The following is a 26,654-nucleotide window of genomic DNA, read 5'->3' as shown; positions in this document are numbered from 1 at the left end:
CCTCTTCCAGGTATCCCTGCCTCTTACATGTTATACCAATTGTCTCCCTAGTTCCCCATAATTGCCCGACAGGGAGAGAAGACAGAAGGGAATGGAAAGGAAAGAAGCCTCTGTTTCCTGTCCCATCTGCGGTGCGAACTGGCAGGCTTTCAGCGCATGTTTACCAGTGCAAACGGATCGGCGGGCAGGTGAGTCTCTCTGCAAGGATGCTTCCCAGTCAAAAAACGCCAGGCTTCCCTTTAGGCCGCAGAAATAATGTCAGTTTCCGTATGCGCCTGCGCACCGAGGCACCCTCCAGCTCCACCTTCGTCCCTCGCTTCGGCCCAACGCGTCCTCGGCTCCGCCCTCATCCAATGACGTTTTCTGGAGACGCAGCCAATGGGCGGTCGTTCTGGGTGAGCCGCCACCCGATTGGTCAGGCTCGGCGGGGGCGGGAATTCGGGTTCCGGCGGGTGTTGCGGGCAGTAAGAAACGGTAACTAAGGCGTGCGGGAGCGCGGGGCTGGGAACGCGGGATGGGATGAGCCCGGAGCCGGGAAGCGGGACTGGACCAGGGTCGGGGTCAGGATCGGGACCGAGGACAGGCAGCGGCTGGGGCTGCGGGCTCATTTTGCAGATAGAGAAACTTAGGCGGCTGGGTGGGTGGGGCGTGGAGTCATGGGGTCATGTGTCTGCCGTTGGGAGGGGGCCCCCAGAGGTCATCGAGGACCCCCCCCTTTGACTGCTGGGGAAACTGAGGCCCGGAGAGGAAAAAGGGCTTGACACCCAGCTGGTCAGTGTCAGAGGCAGGATTTGAATCCAAGTCCCCGTCCCCTCCTTCCACCCCCATCCCTGGCATGGCCCTAGGTGTCCTGGTCAGTCTGAAGGTCTCTAGAGTTGTTCCCAGCCCCTGGGTAGACAGGACTCACTTCCCTGGAGGAGGTTGACAGCACTGATTAAGCACCTACTGTGTACCAGGCACCATGCTAAGGGATACAAAGGCAAGTCCTGCCCTCGAGGGATTCACTGTCTAATGGAGACAGCATTCAAACACCTTAGGTACATATAAAACATGCAGGCTAGGTTGGGGATACTCAAAGAGGGAGGCACTAGAATTAAGGGAGGAGGGGTTAGCCTAGACTTGAAGGAAAACAGGAAGTGGAGGGAGGATATTCTGAGCATGGGTCACAGCCAGAGAGTGTCCTGAATCTGGAAATGGGGTGTCCTGGGTGAAGAATAGCCAGGAGACCAAGGTCCCTGTATGGAAGCGTACCTATTGGGGAAGAAGGTGTAAGAACACTGGAAAGGGAGGAGGGCTTTGAATGCCAAGTCAGCATCTTGCATTTACTCTTGGAGGTGCTAGGGAGCCACTGGAGTTTACTGAGTAGGGGGTTGACATAATCAGACCTGAGCTTTAGGAAAATCACTTTGGTGGCTGGATGGATGACAGAATGAGAAGAGATGATTGGAGGCAGGCGGGATTTCCCTCCCCCCAGCAGCTATAACAAAAGTCTAGGTGTGAGGTGATAAGGGCAGCGTCAGAGAAAAGGAGGGGGCAGATTCCAGAGATGCTGTAGAAATGGGATGGACAGGCCTGGACATGGGGGGTGAGAGAGAGTGAGAACTGGACGACTCCTAGGTTGTGAGCCTGAAGGGCTGGGAGATGGTATTATGTGCTATAGTAATAGGGAAGGTAGGAGGTGGGGAGGCATTTAGGGGAAATGATATTAAAAGTTCAGTCTTGGACGTGGCAAAGGGGGAGATGTCTTCAGGACATCCAGTCGGAGATGCCCAGTAGGTAGTTGGAGACTTGAGACTTGAGGTCATGAGAGACTGGAGGACTGGATAGTCCTGGGAATCCTGTGTATAGATATGGGGGCTGATGAGAGACATGTAAGAGAAATGATGACCTGGGACGGCATGTTGGGGGATACCTACGGTTAGCTGGTGTGACCTGGAAAAAGATCTGGGTATCCCCAAGGCCCAGCATGGGACCTAGCAGAGAGTAGGTGCTCCAGAGTGTGGGTTTTGCAGTCAGAAAATCTGAATTCAGATCTTGCCTCCATAATACCTGTGTGATCTTGAGCAAGTCCCTTAGCTGATCAACTAGCAAATAATAAGTCTTTTATGCATCAGAGACTTGCTAGGGATCAGGGATACAAAACCCCCAAGTAATTTGCAGTCTATTAATTAACCTCTCTAGATTTCAGTTTCCTTGTCTGTAAAATAAAATGTTTGGACTAGGTGGCTTCTTTAGGAAAAAAAAATAAACATTTTATTTAAAGTTTTAAGTTCCAAATTCTATCCCTCCTTCCCTCTCTCCCCTCCCTTCTCCCTGAGGCAGTATGCAACCAGATAGAGGTTATACATGTGCACTTGTGTAAAACATTACCATGTTAGTTATTTTGTATGAGAAAAATTGAATAAAAGAAAAAAATGAAAGAAAGTGAAAAATAACATGCTTCAGTCTGTGTTCAATCAATAGCAGTTCTTTGGAGGTGGATAGTCTGCTTCATCAACCGTCCTTTGAGATGATCTTAGATCATTGTATTGCTGAGAATAGTTAAGTCATTCACAGTTCTACATGGAACAATATTGCTGTCACTGTGCACAACATTCTCCTGGTTCTGTTCACTTCATATAAGTCTTTCCAGACCTTTCTGAAGTCATGTTGCTTGTCATTTCTTATAGCACAATAATATGCCATCACCATCATATACCACAGCTTGTTTAGCCATCCCCCAATTGATGGGCATTCCTTTGATTTCCAATTCTTAGCCACCCCAAAAAGAGCTGCTAGAAATATTTTTGTACAAATAGGTCTTTTTCTCTTTTTGGGGATGTCTTTGGGATATAAACCTAGCAGTGGTGTTGCTGGATCAAAGGGGATGCACAGTTCTATAGCCCTTTGGGTACAGTTCCAAATTATTCTCCAGAATGGTTGGCTCTATTCACAACCCTAACAACAGGGGATTAGTGTCCTAGTTTTCCAACATTCCATGTTTTCCTTTTCTGTTACATTTGCCACTCTGATAAATGTGAGTAATAACCAGGTGCTCTGTGAAGTCACTTTTCACTCTTCGCTATTAGCCTAAGTGCCTGTTGATGGTGATTAGGTTTTGCTAATAACTTTCTCAGGAGCCAGCAGTTCTTCCTCGTTTTCATCTCTCCCTCCACTTATCTTTGTTTGCCTTTTCCTGAATGTACATCTCCTTAATGAGACATGCCTCTTGCCAGCCACTATTGTCATCCCTTCTTGTAGGCCCAGGTCTCCCAGCACCTAGACTTCTCAAGGCTGTCAGATCCATGGGGACCTAAAGGTCCACCCCGCTTGGAGCCAGCATGGTGAGTATCGGTCATGTAGGTTGGGGCACTTGAATTCACCCTTGTTTCCTTGCTAGGGGCTCTGTGCAGACTGATGTCCTTTTCTTTCTGCAGAGGAGGAGCTTGGCTCCGAGTCAGCTTGCCAAGAGGAAGTCCGAGGGCAATGCCTCTGATGAAGAAGAATGGCGGCCGGAGTCTACGTCGGTAAGGCCTCGATCCTTGGTGCCCTTCCCACAAGTTGTGCTCCGGGTATCTGAATACTAAGAGGCTGTGCCATTCTGTGCCAGTCACAAAATTCAGTTGAAACAGCAGTTTATGAAATGTTTACTTTGTGCCAGGCACCGAGCTCAGCCCTGGGGATACTAAGAAAGGCAAAAGTCAGGACCTGGGGGCAACTCAGTGGCACAGTGGATAAAGCACTGGCCCTGGAATCAGGAGGACCTGAGTTCAAATCTGGCCTCAGACACTTGACACTCACTAGCTGTGTGACCCTGGGCAAGTCACTTAACACTCATTGCCCTCCAAAAAAAAAAAAGGCAGGACCTGGCCTCAAGGAGCTCACAGTCTAATGGGGCAATGAAATGCAAACCACTATGGATGTACAAACTCACCTTAAGCAGCAGAAATCTGAGATAGTCTTGGACAGAAGGCACTGGGATTATAGAGGAGTAGGGAAGGAGGACATTTAGCTGATACTTGGAGGAGGCCAGACGGAGGAGGTCAGGAGGGAGGCCAGTCCAGGCATGGGCATGGCCAGAGAAAATGCCTGGAGTTGGGAGATGGAGTTTTATGTGCTAGGAAAAAGGAGATTTTGTTTCCAAAAGGCATTGTGGTGTGGTGAAAGGAGGATGGGACTTCCATCCCGGCTCTCAGTCTGTTAGTAAGCATTGATTAAGCACCTACTATGTACCTGTAGATACAAAAAGAGGCAAAAGACAATCCCTCCTCTCAAGGAGCTCACTGGCTACTGGGGCTACTGGGGGAGACAACATGCAAACAACTATGTAGAAACAAGCTCTAGACAAGATTATGGGCAGCTAGGTAGCACCATAGTGCACAGAGTGCTGGGCTTGGAATCATCTAAATGAGTTCAAATCTGGACTCAGACACTTACCAGCTGTGTGGTCTTGGGCAAGTCACTTAACCTTTTGTGCGTGGGGGGGGGCAATGAGGGTTAAGTGACTTGCCCAGGGTCATACAGCTAGTGAGTGTCAAGCGTCTGAGGCCAGATTTGAACTTAGGTCCTCCTGAATCCAGGGCCAGTGCTTTATCCACTGCCCCACCTAGCTGCCCCCTCACTTAACCCTTTTTGCCTCAGTTTCTTCAGCTGTCAAAGGAGCTGGAGAAGGAAATGGCACACCTCTCCATTATCTTTGCCAATAAAACCCTAGGTGGGGTCACAAAGAGTGGGACATGATTGAAATGATTCAGCAACAACATAGATGGATAAATTGGAAAAACTCAATAGAGGGAAGGCACTAGAATTAAGAGGATGAGAAAAGGCTCCCTGTAGAAGGCAGTATTTTCACTGAGACTTGAAGAAAGCCAGGAGCCTTGGGGGGTGGAGGGGGGAGTGGGGGCAGCCCGAGGGTATGCCAGAGGAGCTGAGAGGCTCTTGTTTGTGGAACACTGGGAGGTGTCACTGGATCAAGGAGTATGTCAGGGAGTCAGCTGTGAGAAGACTGGAAATGGAGGGGAGGGTGGGGCTTCAATGCCAGACAGAGGGTTTTACCTTTGATCTTGTAGTTTATTGAGTAGGGAGTGAGTGACATGGTCAGACCTGAGTTTTAGAAAATTACTTGTGGTTGAGTGAAGGATGGATTAGAGTGGAGAGAGACCCGAGCAGGAGGTCCTCAGGAGGCTGCTCTGTGTGGTACCTGACGAAGGCCCAACTCAGGTGGTGGCTGGAGAGCTGTTGTGGAGGTAGAATGGCAGGATTTGCCAACTTCTGGGCTCTGTGGGGAGGGGGAGGGGTGCTCCAGGAGAGGGGAGGGGGAGCTCCAGGAGGGAGAAGCTGCCATCTCTCTTGCACTGTTCACATCCCACCATAGACCCCATGAGCCTTCAGGACATGGCAGTGTCTGGGCCCCTCCCTTGCTATAATTCTGTCCACTACAAGAGCTGCCCAACAGCCGTGGGTTGGGTTGACTTAGTTCTGGCCAGCCTGAAATCTGGGCAATTTCAGGTTCTGGCCTCCCCCTCCCCCAGCATGCTCCTGTTCCCCCCCCCCCCCCAGGCAACCTGGAGGTTAGTGGATCACAGATTCACCAGCTCCACACCAAGGTAGAGGGGTAGTCTCTGAGAGAGGTGCATTGATGAGAAAGTCCATGGGAAAATGTCCTTCCTGTACTTCCAGAAGAGGGAGGCAGCAGGTGGTGACAGCAAGTGCAGAGCAGAGTACTTGGGGGGGTGGCATTGGGGCAGGTAGGGGGGTGCTTAATAAAGGGCGAGTTGTTAAAAGATCTGGGTTGGCTTCTTTGGCCCTCTGTCTCCTCTTCTATTAAATCTAGGAGACAGCCTCCTTGAAGGCTGAGGCTCCAAGCTGTGGCTGTCCAGGATCTGTGCAGCCCTAAAAGGGAAGCTACCCCTTTCAGCAGCTGGGCAGAGCCCCTGCCCCCGCCCCCCACCCCAGTAGCCACAGCTAGTTCCAGCAGCCCTGAGCAGAATGCCTGGATGGAGAGATCATGGGTGGGTGAGCACAGAGTGCGGGTGGACGCCTAGAATCATGGCCTTTACTCCCTTTTCCTAGTTGAGGTCTTGTTAACTCTGATTGATGTCCCTGCCCTGGCAGAGCTGACACTGACAGATAGGAAAACCCAGGGCTCGATGTAGCTCTCTCACCCATTCTGAAGGCTCTGACCATTTGTCACCTTAGGTGGCTCCACTTTCTGACTTACTAGTTTCTGAGCATCACAGTCCACACTGGGCCCATTTGAGCCTTGATTCTCTCTCCTAGACTCCCAAGAGGCGGAAATCAAGCAGTGAGGCCAATTGCCGTGAGAGTTTCTTGTCACCTTTTCGGAAACCCCTGATCCAGATGACTAATAGGCCACACTGCCTGGATAGCAGCCAACATGTAAGTCATTTGTGACTATGGGTGTGTGGGACAGGGAGGAGTACGGGGACCTTGGATATGGTTTTGCTTAGCATGGTGTGGGGAGTGTTGTGTGTGTGCCGTGTGTGTGTGTGTGTGTGTGTGTGTGTGTGTGTCTGTGTGTGTGTGTGTGTTGTCAAACATAGCCCTCTGGTCTGCAAACTCAGGGTGTCTGTGTCAGGGCTGGTTGGGCACAATGTTGGCTTGTGTGCCTTAGTGGTGCTGACATGCAGCCCCTGGCTTGGTCCAGCAGCCTGGCTGGTGGCTGGCAGCGATCTGACCTCTACTGGCATTCTCATTAGATCTGGGACCAATCAGGCTCCTGAGCCCTGACCCCGGGCACTTCGTTCCTGGGTGCTTGGCCTTTGTGAGGAGGGCAGGAGACAAGGCCGAGGATGCTCGTTGGGCATGCCAAGCCTAGACAGTATGTGCAGGTTCTCCACTCGGAGCCGGAGGGATGCTGATGTGCTGGCGAGCCTGAGAGAAGGGCTCTCTGGGAGTCCCACCTCCCCCTCAGCCAGGACAGCCCAAGCATTATGCCAAGAGCTCCAGCCCCAGGGTGCAGAGCTGTCCTTCCATCTGTCCCCTTCCTCGGCCCTTCCCAAGGCCTCCAGTCTGCTGCCTCCACAATGCGCACCCTGAAGTTAATCAGTTCTAGCCTCTTGAATTCCGTGCCCCAGGGTCCTGTGTAGGCTTGTCTTTTTCTAGGCCCCAGCCCTCCCTCCTTCCACAAGCGAGCTGTTGTTCTCCAGTCTCCCCCGGCGCTGTCCCCCTGATCCATCCCACCTCCCCCTCTTTGTCAGCCACGTGTTCCTGGCCCCTCTGGCCCCCCTCCTCTTGCCGCTTGGCCCCTGCGCCCTTGGTCCTCAGCTCCTATCTCTAGGGCTCGTCTTGGGAGCCTCATCCTCCAGAACCAGGCCCCTGCTGTGTCTTGTCCTCCACCCACCCCCTTCTCTCTCCTCACACCGAGATGACCCTAGCCCAGGCACTCCTCCTGGGCCTCTCTCTTAGCCCGTCTTTCCTTTCTGCAGTGCATGCTCTGTGAGCTGCAGGCTGACCGTGTCACTCCTCCCCTCAAGAAGCTCCTCATAGGCCTTAGGACAGGCTTGCCACCCAGGGGCCACGGGGATGATTAGAAAACAATTCTGTTCTCCAATTGTGCATAAGCACAGTAAACTGAACAGAGGAGGGGCAAAACCACAGAGGGTTGGGACCCCGGCCTTAAGACCAAATACAAGGTCTCCTGCTCCGTGTGTAAAGCCCTTCTCTGTCTGGGCTGATCACTCATCTCCCTTGTCCCCACGTGCTCCAGCCAGACTGGCCTTGTTGGTGTTCTCTGCACATGATGTCCTTTCCCGCCTCCTTGCCTTTGCTTAGGCTGTTCCCCCTGCCTGGAATGCTCTGCCTTCTCATTTGACAGACCCCCTACTTCCTTTTGAGACTGAGCTCACCATCCCTGCCCCCCCCCAGGTGCCCCCCCATCACTGCATCTGTTGGGGATGGGTCTGGTGTTTTCTCACCCCTTGAGGGCAGGGGCCGCCTCCCTTTTGCTCCAAGCACAGTGCCTAGCATGCTCGCCACGGGCTTGCTTATTGATTGCTGCTGGTCCTCAGTGTCCCCCAGCAGGATACCGCTTGGCCACAAGGCGGTGAGTTTGGGGGGCTCAGCACTTTTTGAAGAGCATCCATGAGTCAGGGGGCTCAAAGTCCATGTCGTGCAGGGGGTGCCAGGGTGGAGGAGCCTGGGATCAGTGCCACCTTAGCAACCCTGCAGTCTGGCAAAGTTCAAATGCTGCTTCTGAATGAGAACCGTGAACCTTGGCTGGTGGGAGTGGGGCCGCGGGTGGGCGATGGGCGCCCCTACCCCCACCCCATTGCTATTCATAATCTTAGCGATCATGTTAATTTCCGGAGCCATCACTCTGTCACCCCCCCCCACCCCTTCCATCTCCTTATCGAAATATATTCATGACTTTGCAGCAGCCTTTTAAAATGCATGAACTTACTAGAAATTCATGAAAACCAGCGCCTGTCTGCTGAAAGGAGGGCTGTGCTACAAAGGCAGGAATTCCTCTGTGGCAGGGGCTCACTTTGCCATCGCTGAACTAGCCTCTAGCTGAGAGGAGGGTTTTTTCCCTATTACAACTCCCGACTATACCTCATTCTCCTTAAAGATCACTCCCAGGGCTGCCGCTCCCAACTCTCCCATTACCGCTGGAGCAGGGGCTCGCTTCACTGAATATTGTAATTACCCCGGGGGGCAGGGCGGGCACAGAGCCAAGCCAGCATTTGGAGCTGCCGCTCCTGAGAGGCTCTACCTGGTCCCAGTGAAGAATCTGTATCTTGGGGCAAAAAGTGGTAATTGATGTGCCGAAGCCTGGCATACAAGGAACGGAGGCTGCTGGGCACGGACCGGCAGGGGAATCTGTGTTAAACCAGCCGTGCATGCTGTTTAAGAAGGTTTACGTGCCAGCCCCTGCACAGCTTGCTCGTCCCTCCAAGGCTCCTTGGCTGGGAACTGAGAACCTGTGTCTCCCGTGGGCTCCCTCCCAGTGGAGCAGGGTGAGAGGTTAGACAAAGCCACAGTCTATTTCCATCTTGCCCATGGGCAGAATGTGGCCTTGACCTTCATGGCTACAGTAGAACAGGTGGAGAAGGAGCCTTGAGGAACTGTGGAGGCAGGGATAGAGCTACATGCAATGAAATTGGATGGATTCACACATGCTGGGAAGGCACACTGTGGGAGTGAGTGGCTGAGGCCCAGCCCTTCCAAGGCCACGGCAGAGTGTAGAGCCCCGACATAGCAGCAGCTCTTTCCTTTGGGCCTTTTCTGCCACTGCTTCTGTAGAACCCCTTGGGGGTGCTGATGGATGGTGCCCATCACCCACACAAGAAGTCTAGAGCAGGCTTAGGCCAACCGAGGAATTCACAAGTTCCTACTGATCACCCTTGCCAGTGTGAGAGCCGTGGAAGGGGCGGCAGCTCTTGTTCCCTCCTGTGTCCCAGTGCTGTGCTTTGTGGCACTTGGAGAGGTGGCGCCATCCAGGCTTGGCATGGAGTAGAGAAGGGGAGCGGGGCTCAGCAGGTTGGCTGCCTCCCAGGTACGGGGCAGAGGTGAGGAAAGGCTGCTCTGGGCTCCACGATGGCCTTGGGCAGATCATCGCCCCTCTGTCAGACCTGAGGTCCCTTCCCGCTGTCACGCCTCTAGAGGGAGACAGGAATAGCATTTGATAAGCTGAGGATGCCACCTCTAGAATACCCAATCACTTTGTTGAGTGGTATAAGTGATGATAATAACACTAGCTAGTATTTACATGGCACTTGAAGGTTTTACAAAGTGCTCAACATAGATTATCTCTTTCAATCCTTACAACCCTGGGAGATAGGTACTAGTATCTCCATTTTACATATGAGGAAACTGAGGCAGGCAGTAGCAGTAAGGTGACTTGCCCAGGGCCACATAGCTAATAAGAGTCTGAGACTAAAATTTGAGCACCATCTAGCTAAAATATGAAATACGTAGAAGGTCCAGTAGAAAAATGCTTTTGCACTTGTCATTGCATTTTCCTAATGTGCTTGGAAGTCTGAGGCTCTGACCCAAAGCCCCTGGCCTCACTCCCTTCCCTGCCTCCTTTTAGGAGGTAGCCTTGACCAACCGGTAATGGGCTATGTGTTCTTCTTCCCCCTCAGGAGGCGTTTATCCGGAGCATCTTGTCAAAGCCCTTCAAAGTCCCGATCCCCAATTACCAAGGTAAAATGGAGAGCATGCTGGGCGCCCTGGGTCTGTCGTGCACGGCTAGCACAGACGCAGAGGTGTGGGGGCTCTGCCTTTGGGTCGGGCTTTTGCTGTAAGAGGGTTGTGGTAAGGGTGCTGGCTCTGCCTTTACAGAACTGATGCTATAACGTGCTGGGAGCTTTACTCCTCCCCACTGGAGATAAGAATCTATGGGAAAGGGAAAGGAGGCTTGGGTTTACAAAGAACTGGGTTCAAATCCTGCCCCAGATACTTATTAACCATGTGACCCTGGGCAGGTGATACTGTACGTGGGGGTCGGGCATCTAGAGGTCATTGAGTCCAGTCCTCTCATCTTACTGGGGACAAAAGGGAGGCCTACAGAGAGGAGGGGACTTGCTGAGGATCCCACAGTAAGTCACAGAGTGAGGACTTGAACCCAGGACCTCAGACTCATTAATTAAAACCTCCCACTGCCTCTTAAGACCTGTTTCCTCATTTTGAAAGGGGTAATAACTACAATGCTTACCTCCCAGGGTTGGTGCTGAAATGAGGTGTTCATGTAAAGTGCTCTCAAAACTATGGAGCTTTGTGGAAATGTTATTATTGCACATTGAATTCAGATGGAAGCTCAGCTCCCAGAGGGCTCTCTGCTGTGGCTGATGAGGGCTGCCCACTTTCCTTCATTTCACTTCCTGATCTGGTTTCTCCCATGGTGGGGTGGGGGGAAAGGGGGGGTCCAACTGGACTGTTGGACAGCCTCACCCCACCCCTGGCCCAGGGTGAGGCGGTGTTCAGAGCAGGGTGCAGCTCAGTGCTAGCGGCCTCTCCTAGGCCCTGGGAGAGCAGTTTAGGCAGAGGCTGTGGGGTAAAGGAGGCTGCACCTTCTTTGAAGTGAAGAGAAGGGGGCAGCTAGGTGGCACAGTGGATGAAGCACCAGCCCTGGAGTCAGGAGGACCTGAGTTCAAGTCTGGCCTCAGACACTTGATACTTACTAGCTGTGTGACCCTGGGCAAGTCACTTAATCCTCATTGCCCTGCAAAAAAAGAAAAAGTGAAGAGAAAGCTGAAGCCCATCCCTGTTGGCATGGGGGGCAATGGTACCATCCTCCTGTAGCCCCTGGGTATTCTTTGTCCTTCCCACTGTTGGTCATGTCCCTCCCTTGAGCTCCCAAATCATCATGTGGTAATGAGAGACAGGAAACAGGGAGTCAGTGAGGATGGCAGACCAAGAAGGGCTACAAGAGCATCCTGTTGTGCTAGAAAACAGTGACTGTGGGGAGTCCTGGGAAGGCCAAAAAAGGCCCAGCCAGGAGAAGGATAGGCAGTGATGCTGAGACAGTGACAGCAGTCAGCCTCCACCTGCTCATGCTGACCAGTGAAGACACACTCTTCTCTTCTGTGGTCAAGAGGCGGGGGACTGTGGGTGCTGAACGCTGCATACACTTTAAGTCCTGTGTTGACTTGTTTGGCCTGTTTTTCTTTGTTAGGAGGGAGGGTAGCCTCATGGGGAGAGGGGAATCTGCAATATTGGGGAAGTAACTGTGATCCCAAAACAAAAGGCGCCAATGAAGTATTTGAGGATCTGGCCCTCGAGCCTGAGAGACGTCCCCAGAAAGCCACCCTGCAAAGTTGGTAACTATGATTGTGATTGCTTTCAGGTCCTCTGGGCCTCCGGGCCCTGGGCATCAAGCGGGCAGGTCTCCGTCATGCCCTCCATGACCCATTTGAGGAGGGTGCTCTGGTCCTCTATGAGCCGCCGCCTCTGAGTGCCCATGACCAGCTGAAGCTGGACAGGTGAGTGAACAGGTGGGGCCGGATGAGGCGGGGCATGTGGAGTTTTGTGTTTGGTTCTGGGCAGCATCTTTTAGGAATTCCATTGATGTGTTGGAGGAAGATGGCCCTATTGTCCCCCATGCCCAGAGGAGGCTGCAGGGGGTGAGCAAGGCCTTGAGGTCCAGCAGTAGGAGCATCATTGAAGGGATGGGGGATTGGAGATGAGAGGACCCTGGTAGGGCATGACCAGAGGGGTTTGTCTGTGATGAGGCATCGGTCTGTTGAAAAGAGTTTATTTGTACCAGGGTCTTAATACATGGTGATTGTTTTTAGTTCAATTTTATCTTGTTTTCAGATGTGTACCCTGCCCCCCCACTTCCCTCCGTCCTCCCCTGAACCCATTGAGAAAGACAGAAAGACAAAACCCAGTTAGACACGCAGTGTCAAGCCAAACCAATGCCTGCCCTGACCACGTCCTGAAGAAAAGCCCCTCAGCTCTCTATCAGGAAGGAGCAGCATGGGTCCTCAGGGCTCCGAGTTTCTCAGAGTTGTTTGTGTGGTGTCCTTGAGGAGTAATGATCGGAGTAATAGCTAGCATTTATGTAGTACCTACTATGCGCTGGGCGCTGTGCTGAGCACTTTGGCGATTCCTATCTCATTTGGTTCACAACAACCAGGAGAGGGAAGTGCTATTATTCTCATTTTACAGCTGAAGAATGGAGTCAAACAGGGTCAAGTGACTTGCCCAGAGGTCACACAGCTAGTAAGCATCTGTGAGCAGATTTGAACTCGGTCTTCCTGTCTCCAGGCCCCAGCACTATCTACTGTGCCACCTGGTGGCCAAAGTGGCGTCAGTTCATCTAAGTTTTCCTGGGTATCTCTGAAACCACCCCCTTCCTCATTTTTTGTAGCACATGAGCTGCCCCTCAGTTTCCAGCTCTTGGCTGCCGTCCATATTTTTAAGCAGATGGCTCCTTTTCCTCTTTCTTTGGTCTTTTGGGACGGTGTCCCTGGGGAAGTGCGGTTTAATAGCTTTGGGACTCAAAGAGAGCCATGAGGAGGCTGAAGGGCCAGTGGTGGGAAGGACTGATGGCTGAGGGTGGCAGGAGGGAGGCCGCCCAGGCAGAGGCTTCAGAGAAGAGGGAGGGCGTTTAGCTCGTCGGGGTGTGAGAAAATAATGGAGTTCTAGGGGTCCCAGAGAGCCTTGCCTGACCTTTCTTTTTCTTTTTTTAAGAGGCAATGGGGCTAAGTGACTTGCCCAGGGTCACACAGCTAGTAAGTGTTAAGTGTCCGAGGCCGGATTTGAACTCAGGAACTCCTGAATCCAGGGCCGGTGCTTTATCCACTGTGCCATCTAGCCTGACCTTTCTTAAGGCCAGCCCTGAGTCAGGAGAATTTCAAAGGAAGTTAGCTCACCTTAAGACCACCCTTAAGTCACGTCAATCAATGGACTTGAATGTTACTGGCCAATTAGCTTGGATCAAGGTGGAGTGACCCACCTCTACCTGAGACAGGTCCAAAACCCTTGGGCGGGGTCTTTTGTGCTCTTTTTGGCATGCTCTTCCCTCTCCCACGCTGCCCTCCGGGTCTTGCTCTCTATCCTGGGTATGTAGGGTTTCTAACCATGTGCTCTCACTTTCTCTAACATTTAGTCTGCTTTAATAAATGCTTAATGCCCCAAACTGGTGCATTAGCCTCTAATTTCTAAGTAACAGTATAATAGAAACCCCAGCTAAATTCCCTAAAACTTGGGACAGAGATAGATACCCCTGTAAATTTTCAAACGACACACAGGGGAGTGGGAGCGGAAAGGGGAGAATGGAAGGGAAAGGGGAGGGTGGGCAGTATGTGAGCCTTGTCCCCTTTGTCCCCTGGTCACTGAGGAGGTTGTGCGGTGGGTGTGTTAGCATCAACGTTTCTTATCTGCCTAGTGCTCTGAGAGGAAACCAGAGCATGATGCCTGTCACATGGCAGTGACCAGCCTTCCTCTGTTTTGGGGAGGGGGCCTTGGTCAGGGCATGGTCAGTGGCCAGGTATTGGGCAGTCTTTCTCGGGGGCCTCTGCAGCAGTAGCCACAAAATCCTGGAGGGCTGTGGCCTTACATCCTCACTGTATTTCTTTTGTTTGTTTGTTTTTAGTGAGGCAATTGGGGTTAAGTGACTTGCCTAGGGTCACACAGCTAGTAAGTGTTAAGGTCTGAGGCCAGATTTGAACTCAGGTACTCCTGACTCCAGGGCCGGTGCTCTATCCACTGCACCACCTAGCTGCCCCACTGTATTTCCTTTGGCCTGTTTTCTCAGGGAGAAACTTCCTGTCCATGTGGTGGTCGATCCTGTTCTCAGTAAGATCTTACGGCCCCATCAGAGAGAGGTGAGTGAAGAGAAGCTGCCCTGGGCCCAGGAGCTGAGGCGGGGGGCCTGCTGGGATGTGTGGGGGTGAGAGGTCCCCATTGTAGTGCTCTGCTTCTGGGCCCTGGCTCTTGTTTTGAGCAGCCCCACAACAGGATGCCCATCTTCCTCAGGGCGTCAAATTCCTCTGGGAGTGCGTGACCAGCCGGCGCATCCCCGGCAGCCATGGCTGCATCATGGCGGACGAGATGGGCCTGGGCAAGACCCTACAGTGCATCACGCTGATGTGGACGCTCCTGCGCCAGAGTCCTGAGGGCAAGCCTGAAATCGACAAGGCCGTGGTGGTGTCCCCTTCCAGCCTGGTCAGGAACTGGGCCAATGAAGTGCACAAGTGGCTGGGGGGCCGGATCCAGCCCCTCGCCATTGATGGGGGCTCCAAGGAGGAGATCGACCAGAAACTGGGTACTGGCTGAGCACATTCACCCTGTGTGTGGCTTGTTCTCTCAACTTCCACATACGCTCTTTGGCTGGGTTTCCCATCCCTTTTGTTGGGAGGTGGGGAAGGCATTATGTGGGGGAAGAGAAAGGAATTGATTCCAGAAACAAGACATTTCCATGATAAACTAGCTCTCTCTCTCTTTTTTTAATTTAATTTAATTTTTTTGGTGGGGCAATGAGGGTTAAGTGACTTGCCCAGGGTCACACAGCTAGTAAGTATCAAGTGCCTGAGGCCAGATTTGAACTCAGGTCCTCCTGAATCCAGGGCCGGTGCTTTATTCACTGCACCACCTAGCTGCCCCCTAAAATAGCTCTCTGTTGGGCATCTGGAGAACAGTTCTGCAGGAGAATGGGACCCCTCTGAATCTTCTGGTTCGTGCTGTACTCTTCCTCTGACTGCACTCTCCCTCTCTCCCCTCCTCTGCCCCCACTCCCAGCCAGCTTCATGAACCAGCGAGGCACCAGGGTCCCATCTCCCATCCTCATCATTTCCTATGAGACATTCCGTCTGCATGCCGAAGCCTTGCAGCGAGGAAGTGTGGGGCTGGTGATCTGTGATGAGGTAGGCAGCTCTCTCTTCTGGAGGACCTTGGGCCTGCTGTCCCTGATGCCCGCTGTCCCTGGTGCCCACTGTCCCTGGTGCCTGCTGTCCAGGGCCTGAGGCGGGGCCGCCCTCAAAGAGCATCAGGCTGAACCACAGGGGAGATGAAGGACATGGCAGCAAAACTCATTCTCGAGCAGGGCAGTGACATGGCCATGCCTAAGGGGCACGGGTTTGGCAGCTGGGTGGAGGATTGGTGAGCAGGGCAGGAACGAAATAGGATGGTGGCTCTGCAGTGAAGAGAAGGGGGCGGGTGATGAGAGGTGTTGAGGATGACTCACATCCAGCCTTGAATGTGAGTGACAAGCATAGCACCTTTGGCAGAAATAGGGAAGGATTAGAGGGAAAGCCGGACAAGCTGAATTTGGGAGGTGGCGATGTGGGGCTGGAGTTTGGGAGGCGCTGGAGGGGTGCGTGTGGAGATCTGGAAGTCTTTCTCAGAGATGAGATTGGAATCCACTGGTGCTGCGGAGCCACCCTACCCCCACCCCTTGGAGACAGGGGCCAGGGTCACCAGGCTCCATCTTGGTGTTCCTTCTGGCCCTGAACAGGACATCCTGAGTACAGGAGGCAGATGCATAAGGGATGTTGGCATGGGCCATTTCCCATCCGATATTCAACTAGAATGGAATGGCTTTCCACCCAATAATTTAGCAATTCCACTTTTCCAGAAGGGGCCCAGTCCAGTCTCACTGTTCCCTGACCTGGGATTTCCCTGTTTGCTCTGGGCTCCCTGTGGGGTTGGGTGGACCTCGGTTGCTTGAAACAAGGTGCAGGGGAGAAGTCAGGTAGAGGTTGGGGGATTCTAAAGGTAGGTTCTGGAACCAGTTCTTGGCTCCAGGGCTTCCTTCTAACTCTTGTCACATTGAGCTTGTGTTCTTCTAACACCACCAGATCTTCTTTCAGTTGACCTGAAACCTTTCCTGTCTTACGAAGCTGATTTTTAAAAACTCAACATAAGACTTTACATTTGCCCCAGGCATCATTTTCTTCCTGAATCCGGCCCAGTGTTGAGAGTTACTGCTTGTTTTTCAGGGCCACAGACTTAAGAACTCAGAGAACCAGACGTACCAGGCCCTGAACAGCTTAAACACGAGCCGGCGAGTGCTCATCTCAGGGACCCCGATACAGAACGACTTGCTGGAGTACTTCAGTCTGGTGCACTTTGTGAACTCCGGCATCCTGGGTAGGAGCTCCGGCCAGCTCTTTGGGCCTCTCTGCCCCCTCTGGCACCTTGGGGGTGCCCGGCTGCCCCCAGTTCCTGGCATAGTTGGCCACGGAGGAGTGGAAGCCTTACTCTGCCCTCACCCTGCACTCAGCAGGTCATGCAGATGAAGGCCCGGCCTCCGTGGTGCTTTGTCTCCAGGGGTTGGCCATTACTGTTGGATCAGGCCCAAAAAGCACGTGTGCTTTCCGTGGTGGGGGCGGGGCACGAGTGGGACCCGTCACGTGAAGGCGGTTTCACCAAGGATGCTCAGCCGCAGGGCGGGGCTGGCTGCCTCTCACCTGGTGGCTCCTGGGCCCCTGAGCTGGTCTCAGTGCCAGGGGATGGCAGCCTTGCTGCTGTTGGGGAGGCCTCTAGAGAGAAAGCGTGTGGAGGAGCTGACTTTGGAGCCTGTTCTGCCTCTTGCTTCTGTGGGGCCTGTTTCCTTCCTGTCAGATGAAGGAGTTGGGTCGGCTCTGGAGCCCTTCCAGGCCTCTGATCCTAAGAAAAGGAGGATGCAGAGATTGCAAAAGGGCTGTGATTCTTCCATTGTGGTGCCGTTCTGATGGGGCACCAAGGACTTGCGGCTTTCCCGAGGGGGAGAGAGGAAGGGGATGGGGCCTTGTCAGGTCCTGCTGTCTGCCTGTCTGTCTGTCTTCTAGTACACCTGGGGCTGAGGGGCATGTCGAGAAGCCACCTCAGGGTCACCAGCTGACTGGCTTCATCCTGCTCTCCCGTCATTAGGGACGGCCCAGGAGTTCAAAAAGCACTTTGAGCTGCCGATCTTGAAGGGCAGAGATGCTGATGCAAGTGAAGAAGCTCGGCAGAAGGGGGAGGAGCGACTCCGAGAGCTCGTCAGCATCGTGAACAGGTGACGTGGGGACAAGGGACATGGGGCCAGGTGATGTGCCTGAGGCCTGCTGGGCACCATCAGAAGCTATGCCCCTCGGCTACTTTCTCTGCGTTGGTCTGTGTGGTGGGGGCAGCCACACGTGAAGCCTTTCTGGGTCTTTGACAAGGTGGTGTGGGGGGTGTATGGGGTGCTCAGGGAGGGCCGGCCCTTCTGGTGTGAGGGCTGCTCGTCCACCCTTGGTGTCTACCTTCACTCAACTGTCACCTGTGGCTTCAAGAAGCTGGAGCATGTGAGGGGCCATGCCCTGGGAGACCTCCTTTGCAGATGGGCTGAGCCAGGTGGAGGGTAACCCAAGGGGTCTCAAACCTGTCGGTGAGTCAGGGGGATGTCTACCCCAAGCAGGCGAAGACTCCCCGCAGTGGGACGGGCGGAGGAGAACGATCTGTTCCAAGGCCTTGAAGGTGGCTGACACAGGCGCGCTGGGGCCCTTAGAGCTTGGGCAGACGTTGAAGCCGCCAAGGTCACCCGCTGCCCCCTGGGCCATCGCCAGCTGCCCTGACTTCTGGATGACTCAGGAAGGCAGAGAGGATGCTGCTTTGTGCAGCTCTGCCTCCCTGAAATCAGCAGACACTGCCCACCATGCCATCGGTCCTCCTCTAAATGAAGGACGTTTGGTGTAGCAGGAAGCAGGGGGCCTGGCCCACCTCCTGGCTCGCTCTGTGGCCTCGGATAAGTCCTTTCCCTTCTCTTGGAGGTCTCTTCCAGCTGCAGACACGGGGTCAGGTTTAGATTTGTCTTTGTGCAGAAGTGCCAGGCAGGTGGTTCCTTTTGGTGAGGCAGTGATGTCCATGCTGCACACTGGGGCCATGCTGGACCAGGAACATTTGGGGAAGTGATCCTCCCCCTCCCTGCCCTGGGCCCTGGGGCTGAGTCTGTCATCTGTGGCAGTGCCTCCTGGCCCTGGGCAGGGCGGGAACAGATGCCTCTGGTCCCTCCCTGCCCTGGGCCCTGGGGCTGAGTCTGTCATCTGTGGCAGTGCCTCCTGGCCCTGGGCAGGGCGGGAACAGATGCCTTTGGTGGGCTCGGGCGAGCCTGGGCACCGTGCTCCCTGGGCAGCAGCGGGCATGGGGAGGCTCCCCAGGGTGCCCGGTGCCTGCAAGTCAGCCAGTGCTGGAAGACATCCCTGGTGAGCCCACCAGTCCAGCCCGCCTCGTCTCGTGTGATGTGCTGACTGACCCCTGTCCCCTAACCCTGACCACTCTCCTGTCCTGCCCTCTTTGCCCATGCTGCTTTACTACTGTAGCTGGCCTGAGCCCCATATCTTACGAGGGAAGAAACCGAGGCTCAGTCAGTCTGCAGACATTTATTAAGTGCCTGCTATGCGCCGGGCACTACATTAAGCTCTGGGGAGGCAAAGAAAGGCACCAGTGGTCCCTGCCCCCAGCCTAGCAGGGGAGACAAGCTGGAAATAGCTATTTATGTGCCAGCCACATAGACACAGTCTTCATGGGCGGTCATCTCAGAGGGGAAGGCCCAGAGAGGGCGGGCCCAGCAGATGGGGCAGGCGCTGGACGTCGGGGCAGGGGAGACCTTGGCATGGGTCCTTCCTCAGTGGTCTCAGTGATCTGTCTGAACTTCTGCTTCCTTGTCTGTGAATACGAGGCTTGCGGGGGCGGTGCTCATGCTGAGTGCTATGTGAGGGTCAAAGGAGATGAAGGTTGGGGGTGATGGCCGTCGTTGCTGGCGGTGGAGATGGCTCAGTTGAGCCCTGGGGGCTTGGGACAGCCCTTGAGCGGCCCTGACGTCTCTGTTACAGGTGTCTGATTCGGAGGACTTCAGATATCCTCTCCAAGTACCTGCCTGTGAAGATCGAGCAGGTGGTCTGCTGCAGGTATGCTGCATGCCACGTTCCCCGCCCTCCCCAAGGCCTGTTCTCCTGGAGCCCCAAATTCAGGGGCCTCCTTTATGCTGAAGCAGCTGCTACCTGCAGCCTGGGGTGGAAGTCGAGCATCGTGGGCTGGGATTGCCAGGCCTGGAGTCCCGGCTTGGCCAGTCGGCTCACGACTATCTCTGACCTCGGCTTTCCCTCATGGGCCTGAGATAATCTCAAGTAAAGAGAAAAACTCTTTGCTCATGTCAAGGTCTAAGCCCAGACACGAGTGTCCGTGAATGGTGAGAGGTGGGAGTGGAGGGTTCTCTTTCTGTGATCCCCTGGGTCCCTGCGTGTCTTCTCTCAAGGTTTCCAAGGCTGTTGTCAGACTCATGGGCACAAGGGGCCTCAGCCACCCTCTGCTTCCTGAAGGCGAGAGGGGCTGGGGGCCGCCGCACTTGGGCGTGGCTGTGGCGGGGAGGCCAGGGCATGTCTTGGGGTCCTCCCCGACCCCGTGTTCTTCTGGGCCGCAGGCTGACCCCGCTGCAGACGGAGCTGTACAGACGATTTCTCAAACAAGCCAAGCCCGTGGAGGAGCTGAGAGAGGGCAAAATGAGCGTGTCCTCCTTGTCCTCCATCACATCCTTGAAGAAGCTGTGTAACCGTGAGTGGGCCTCCCTGCGGGGGACGCAGCCTGTCCTTTCCATCTCACTAGCCTTGCCAGCCATAGACCCATCCCCGCAGGGATATTCGGCCCCCCATCCTCTTGCAGCCTCCTCCCTGCGTACTGACAAGTCCTGAATGCGCTCAAGAAAGGCCACCCGACTCATCCCCCCTGTCCCTCGTTGGCATCCAGAAGAGGCCTGGGGGTGAGCTGGGTGCAGGAGGCTCATAGAGCTACTCCTCCAGCCCCAGGATTTGTTCCCGAGCTCTAGTCCCGCAGCCTTTGTTGGCCTTCAGCATCTCAGACGAGATGTCCCAGAGGCACCTGCACTCAGCTTGTCTTTCCCTGAAGCCCCTCACCTCTTGTAGAGCCCGTCAACCTCCTGCCCATTCAGTACTAGGTGTTGCCATTGTTACCTTCACACCACCTCTGGCTTCCAGGCCTCTCTCTACTCTCATAACCATGGCCTTGGCTCAGCCCCCTTCACTGCCTGCCTCCAGCCTCTCTCCCCTCCAGTCTGTCCTGCACGCTGCTGTCACAGAGATTTCCTTAAGCTCCCCCTACTCAATCAATGCCACTGGTCCCTGTTGCTTCTCCAATCAGATAGAAATTCCTTTCTTTGACTTTTTTTTTTTTTGTGGGGCAATGGGGGTTAAATGACTTGCCCAGGGTTATACAGCTAGTAAGTGTCACCTAGCTGCCCTCTTTGACTCTTAAAGTTCCCCCCGCCCTACCCAGTCTCCAACCCATTTTTTTCCCCTTCCCACATGCAACAGTCCAACCAGGAGACACAGATGACAGTTATTTACCATCTCCACGCCTTTGCATCGGTTGTCTCCTCTGCCCGGAGGGCCCTTTGTCCTTATCCCTGCTTCCCAGAATCCCTCTCTTCCTTCAAGACCCACCTTCCCCATGATGGAGCCCTCTGTCTACCCAACTGCCAGTACCCTCTTCCCTCCTATTTGTTGTGCCCCTACTTGTATTTGTACTAGTCGTCTCCCCAGAGAACGTTGACCCCCTGAGAATAGCCACTGTCCCTTCCTTAGCGCCAGCCCTGTGCTTGGCACACAGTAGGTGCTCTGGCTCAGTTGGTAGCTGAGCATAGGAGGAAGGTTCTAAAGTTGGGAGAGTGGAGGGAGGTCTAGGTCTGGGGGTTTGAGAAAGTGCAGAGGCTAGGGGCCAGCTAGGTGGTGCAGTGGATAAAGCACTGGCCCTGGATTCAGGAGGACCTGAGTTCAAATGTGGCCTCAGACACTTGACACTTACTAGTTGTGTGACCCTGGGCAAGTCATTTAACCCTCATTGCCCTGCAAAAAGAAAAAAAAAGAAAAAGAAACAGCTAACTGGGGCAGCTAGATGGCATAGTGGATAGGGCACTGGCCCTGGATTCAGGAGTACCCGAGTTCAAATCTGGCCTCAGACACTTAACACTTACTAGCTGTATGACCCTGGGCAAGTCACTTAACCCCAATTGCCTCACCAAAAAGAAAAAAAAAAAAGAGAAAGTGCAGAGGCTGGAAAGGCTCGGTGGGATGAGGTTGGGTATGGCTTGGCCAGGTGACCAAGGAATAAGGGCACTGGGTGAGCTGAGGCTGCCCACTGGGCTGCAGCCCTGATGTTCAAGGCCTCGGATGGCAGGCTGAGGAGCTGTCAGAGACAATGGGGAGACCCAGAGAAAACACCTCAAGGATGGGGTGGGCTCAGGCTGGGCTATGGGAGCCAGACCTCGTGCCCTGGGCATTCTGATGGGGCTGGAGCCCTGGTGTCGGGCCTTCTCCAGGGGGCCAGGGCTGAGGCTAGAGTAGAACTTAGGAGGATGTAGGGCCAGGGGGCTGTGCCTGTGGGTGCCTGCCAAGTGCTGAACCAGTGTTCTGGCCTCAGACCCAGGCCTGATCTATGAGAAGTGTGTGGAGGCGGAAGAAGGCTTCGCGGGAGCCCTTGACTTGTTTCCCCCTGACTACAGCTGCAAGTCGGTGGAGCCACAGCTCTCAGGTGAGTGCTGCCCTGGCCGCATCATCCCCAGGAAGCCTGAGCTGGGAACTGAGCCTATGGCCTGGTCCCCACAAGGCCCGAGGGGAGGGGGAGGAGGCCTTGCCTTGCATTATCCACCTCAAGGATTACAGGACCGAGCAGGAACACAGGTCGGGTTAAGGTCTGGGAAACATGGAGTCTGGATGGGGAGGTAGCCAGGAAGATTCCTGTAGCCTGGCTTCCATTTCCAGCTGTTCCCTGGATGGCCCTCCCTCCCCTACCCCAAATTTCAGGTCCTTCTCTGTAAAATGGGAGGCTAGGGGCAGCTAGGTGGTGCAGTGGATAAAGCACTGGCCCTGGATTCAGGAGGATCTGAGTTCAAATCTGGCCTTAGACACCTGACACTTACTAGCTGTGTGACCCTGGACAAGTCACTTAACCCTCATTACCTTGCAAAAAAAAATAATAAATAAAATAAAATGGGAGGTTAGACTGGAGGACCCATAGAGGCCCATTCAGCTCTGAGCCTGCACCTGATCACAGGCCTCCCAGGCTTCACTTTTTTGGGGACACTTCTGAGTTTCTGAGGGAAAAGTCCTTGGCTTTTGAACCAGAGTCCCTACAGAGAGGGGGCTGGTACAGCCCCGGAGATGAGGGGTGGGAGGGAATAGAGGGAGGGGAGGAAGGCCGTGGCTACAGGGTGGGTCTGGGCACTCTCTCACGAGACTTCCTTAGGGGACTCCACTGGGCACTCCACTGCTGGAAGCAGCTGCCATCTTTGGGGGACGGGGGTGAGGCGGTCCCTGCAGAAACTCTACCAGCCTCTATAGGGAGCTGGCGTGAAGGCCATGAACACATGGCTGTGGCCCGGCCTGCTTGGAGACAGAGCCTTGGGGACAGCACAGCTCAGGCCTCGAGCTTCTGGCACAGCCTGACCCTTGTATACTCTCCTGGGCTCACCCCTGTAGTCCAGAGCCTCCTCCCCTCTCTCCTGGCCTCCCGGCCTCCATTTGCTCCCACTCCAACCCATCCTCTGCACAGATCTGGCCCTCTCAGCCCTCCCTCCCTCTTACCTCCAGGATCAAATATGAGGTGCTCAGTTTAGCTCCTAAGGCCCTTCTTAGGGAAGCCACCAACCATCTTTCCAGCCCCATTCCTATCACTCCCTTTCCTACAGCCTGTGGTCTGACCAAACTGGTCTCTCTCTGTCCCTCACACAAGCCCCAGCTCTCACCTCCTGCCTTCGCAGCCGCTGCCCCCTCTGCTCTCCTGCCCCGGCCTTGCAGCATCCCTCACTCCCCCCAAGATGCAGCTCACGCATCCAGGCTCTGCGAGGGCTTTCTGAGCCCCTCGGTCCCTCCCCAACCAGCAGGGCGTTCTTCATTTATTCTGGGTGTGCTTAGGTCGGCCCGGGCACGTTGTCTCCCCGGGCACGTCTTCTCCCTTTTGTCTCTCCCTTGCACTAGCCTGGGACTGGGGCTGGCACACAGTATGATGTCACAGCTGGAAGGGACTGGGGAGAGCCTCTAGTTCAGGGGTTCTTAATCTTTGTTGTGTCTTGGGCCCCTTTGGCAAGGCAGTCTGGGAAAGCCCAAGGGACTCGGAGCAGAATCACATTTGTAAATACACAAATACCTGAAGAAAATGCCAATTTCGGTTAGAGGTGAGTGAAAATAGAGAGGTGACTTTTTTGCCATTCGGATTCATGGACCACCCCCGCCCCCCAGCTACCCCTACCCCAGACCAACAAGGGACCTGGGAAGGGCCTTGGTCGAGGTCCTGGCAGCAGGCAGGTGGTGGCAGAGCTGGGAGGGCACCTGTCTGATGCCAGGACTGCCCTTGGCTTCCTCTGGATGGAGACACTGCACTGTCTGTCCTGCTGTGGTTTTTTGAACCCAGTTGCTTGGGAGTGCTGGGTCTAGGCCCCAGGCTCCTCCACTCAGGGGCCTGACCATACTTGGGTCTTTCCCCAGGGAAGATGCTGGTCCTGGACTATATTCTGGCTGTGACTCGAAGGAACAGCAGTGACAAGGTCGTCCTGGTGTCCAACTACACCCAGACCCTGGACCTGTTTGAGAAGCTCTGCCGGCTCAGGAGGTACGTCCTGGAGCCTGGGTGGGCCAGCCCCATTTGGGTTAGCTTGGGGTGGGCCCCTGTGACTGCTCGACTCCAGGGCTCAGGCCCTTCTGTTCAGCAGAGCCCAGGACCGGACAGAGGAACTTTCCCATGGCCCCCTTTTGCCTAGAGCTGGTCAGAGGGTCAGGGGCCTGTGATGCCAAGACTCCATGATCAGGTGGGGTCTGGTGACTGGCATGGAGCCAGGGCTGGGATGGCAGGACCCTCCTCGTACGTCTTGGCATCTGAGCCAAGAGTGACCTCAGATCGTCATCATCCCTCCTTCCAGGGTGGATGCAGGTCAACCCCCAGACGGTGCAAGTGCCTTCTGCTCTATCTGAAACCTGCCTCCCATTATTGCCGGTTTTGGGGCCAAGCAAAGCCAATCTGATTTTCTGACCACCTCAGGGGCTTCAGAAGGAACATCCCTCACTCTTGAGGCTGTCCCTGTGCCTCTTCCCCACTGTCGCCACACTCCCCTCCTTATGTTTCTGCTTTCCTTGTGTCCTGTCAGTGAAGAAATGGGGACCTCTGGCTGGGCTCTGGTGAGCTGACCTGTGTCTGCTTCCCTTCTCTTGGCACAGGTATCTCTATGTCCGGCTGGATGGCACCATGTCCATCAAGAAACGGGCCAAGGTGGTGGAGCGATTCAACAACCCTTCGGTGAGTGGGCAGGCTGCCCCAACCCAGAGCTGGCCCCTTGCCAGAGATTGGGGTGGGGGGCTCAGGGCAATGCTGCCTTCCCACTGGGCTGCTAGAAGGGAGAGCAGAAATGTGCTCACTGGGGGCTCCTGAGGATGGGGCCCAGGCCCAGGGCTTGAGAGGCACTGGGCGGGGAGCGAGGGCTGAGGGAGATCCTAGCTCCAGGGCCAGGCTCATTCCAGCCTGTGGTCCCAGGCTGGGCCCCCTGGGTAGGCATGTTGTGACATTGGTACTAAGGCCTCAAGTGGGTCCCTGCATTTGGATCTTCCCCAGCTACTGGGACCCCTCCCCCAATCCCCCAAACAGGAAAGGACTGGAAGAAGAGGCTTGGGAGGAGGGGGAGGCCACGGAGCAAGGGAAATGGGCGTTTCCCCTGGCCCTGCAGGGGAGCCTGAGGCTTTCTAGAGCTGAGGTAGTGAGCTCCCTGAAGCCAGGGTTCAGCATGTGCCCTTCCTGCTCACCTCCATCTGAGGGCAGGCTCAGTAGGGGACAAGACTCCTGTGGGTTGTTCCTTCCGTTGCGGTTGGTCTTCCTTTCTCCAGGGGGCTTTGCCGCCCAGAGTGCTAATGAGCCCCTCCCCTCCCTGTCTCCCCAGAGCCCAGACTTCATCTTTATGCTCAGTAGCAAGGCTGGTGGCTGCGGCCTCAACCTTATTGGGGCCAACAGGCTCGTCATGTTTGATCCTGACTGGAACCCCGCCAACGATGAGCAGGCCATGGCCCGTGTTTGGCGAGATGGCCAGAAGAAGACCTGCTACATCTACCGCCTGCTCTCGGTGAGTTCTGTCTGGCCTTCAAGGCCTCGGCCCGAGGGGGGGGGAAGCTCTGGGCTAAGGGGCTGGAGACCCCACGGGTCAGTGTCCTCTTCCTTCGGCAGTCCTCGGTGCCGCCACGTTCTCTCCTGACCACAAGTTCTCTGCCGTGGCCCAGGCTCACACCATCTCTGGCTGCCCCACGGAGGCCACGCTGAGCCTCCTGCTGTCCTGCAGCTCAGTCAGACGAGGCCATGTGGGTGGGGATGGATGATGGAGCTGACCCCCACGCCCCCTCCTCTTAGGCTGGGACAATTGAGGAGAAGATCTTTCAGCGTCAGACTCACAAGAAGGCTCTGAGCAGCTGTGTGGTGGATGAAGAGCAGGATGTGGAGCGTCACTTCTCCCTGGGGGAGCTGCGGGAGCTATTCACCCTCAATGAGGTCACACCCAGCGACACCCATGACAAGTAAGGAGGGGTGGGGGGGTGGCCTGCTGCCTCCCGGCAAGCAAGACCTGAGCACGGAGCGGGTGTCCTCTGTATTCTGCCGCCGGCCTGGGCTCAGGCCCAGGGTCTCATGGGCTGGGAGGAGGGCTGGGCCCAGCGGCTGGCATCGCATCCTGTCTCTGTAGACTGCGCTGTCGCCGCTGTGTGAACGGGCGCCAGGTCTGGCCTCCTGCCGAGGGCTCCGACTGCACCTCTGACTTGGCCCAGTGGCACCACAGTGCCGACAAGAAGGGGCTTGCGGATGCTGTGTTGCTGGCAGCGTGGGATGCTGCAGTCACCTTTGCCTTCCACCAGCGTTCACACGAGGAGCAGCGTGGGGTCCTTTGAGCCCTTGGACTGCAGCTGGGCTGGCCTGGGCTTGGGGCTGGGCCCAGAGCTGGGGCTAAGGACAGAGCCAGGCTGGCCCAGCCTGTTGACTGGATGCAGCCACCCAGGCTGGTCTGGGTAGAAAGCCAGTGCTTGCTGCACCGGGAGCCAGAGCTACTCAGCCTGCACCCTCCTGCCATCACTAGCCAACAGCTGGGGGAGGGGTCCACCACATAGCTAGGAGTCAGACATGTACAGAATAGACTTTTTATTTTTAAATATGTAAAAAGGCACAGAGGAATAATAATAATAAAGGCATTAAAACCTCTGGTGGCAGAGTCGAGCACATGGTGTGGGCTC

At 55.0% G+C, this 26,654-nt stretch overlaps 1 protein-coding gene across 2 annotated transcripts; it reads left to right on the top strand.

Annotated features, from left to right (window-relative positions):
• Positions 1 to 26,334, top strand: RAD54L (RAD54 like). Of its 2 annotated transcripts, none has more exons than XM_044002330.1 (19): positions 1 to 188; positions 3,241 to 3,323; positions 3,417 to 3,506; positions 6,259 to 6,378; positions 10,086 to 10,146; positions 11,789 to 11,924; positions 14,204 to 14,273; positions 14,425 to 14,713; positions 15,187 to 15,311; positions 16,386 to 16,536; positions 17,299 to 17,425; positions 19,224 to 19,298; positions 19,811 to 19,941; positions 21,823 to 21,933; positions 23,886 to 24,009; positions 24,612 to 24,690; positions 25,325 to 25,504; positions 25,786 to 25,949; positions 26,114 to 26,334. In XM_044002330.1, exons 2-19 carry the CDS (start codon positions 3,321 to 3,323, stop codon positions 26,313 to 26,315), a joined length of 2,238 nt encoding a protein of 745 aa, XP_043858265.1. In that variant the 5' UTR covers positions 1 to 188; positions 3,241 to 3,320; the 3' UTR covers positions 26,316 to 26,334. The 2 variants fall into 2 exon arrangements, with proteins under 2 accessions (XP_043858265.1, XP_043858264.1); XM_044002329.1 differs by lacking the exon at positions 1 to 188 and adding an exon at positions 446 to 474.
• Positions 26,335 to 26,654: the final 320 nt, after the last annotated feature.

The sequence above is a fragment of the Dromiciops gliroides genome, chromosome 4 (genome assembly GCF_019393635.1).
Source record: "Dromiciops gliroides isolate mDroGli1 chromosome 4, mDroGli1.pri, whole genome shotgun sequence".
NCBI classification, from domain to species: Eukaryota; Metazoa; Chordata; class Mammalia; order Microbiotheria; family Microbiotheriidae; genus Dromiciops; species Dromiciops gliroides.
The sequence above is the reverse complement of the archived record's forward strand: the minus strand, read 5'-3'. Positions and strand labels throughout refer to the sequence as shown.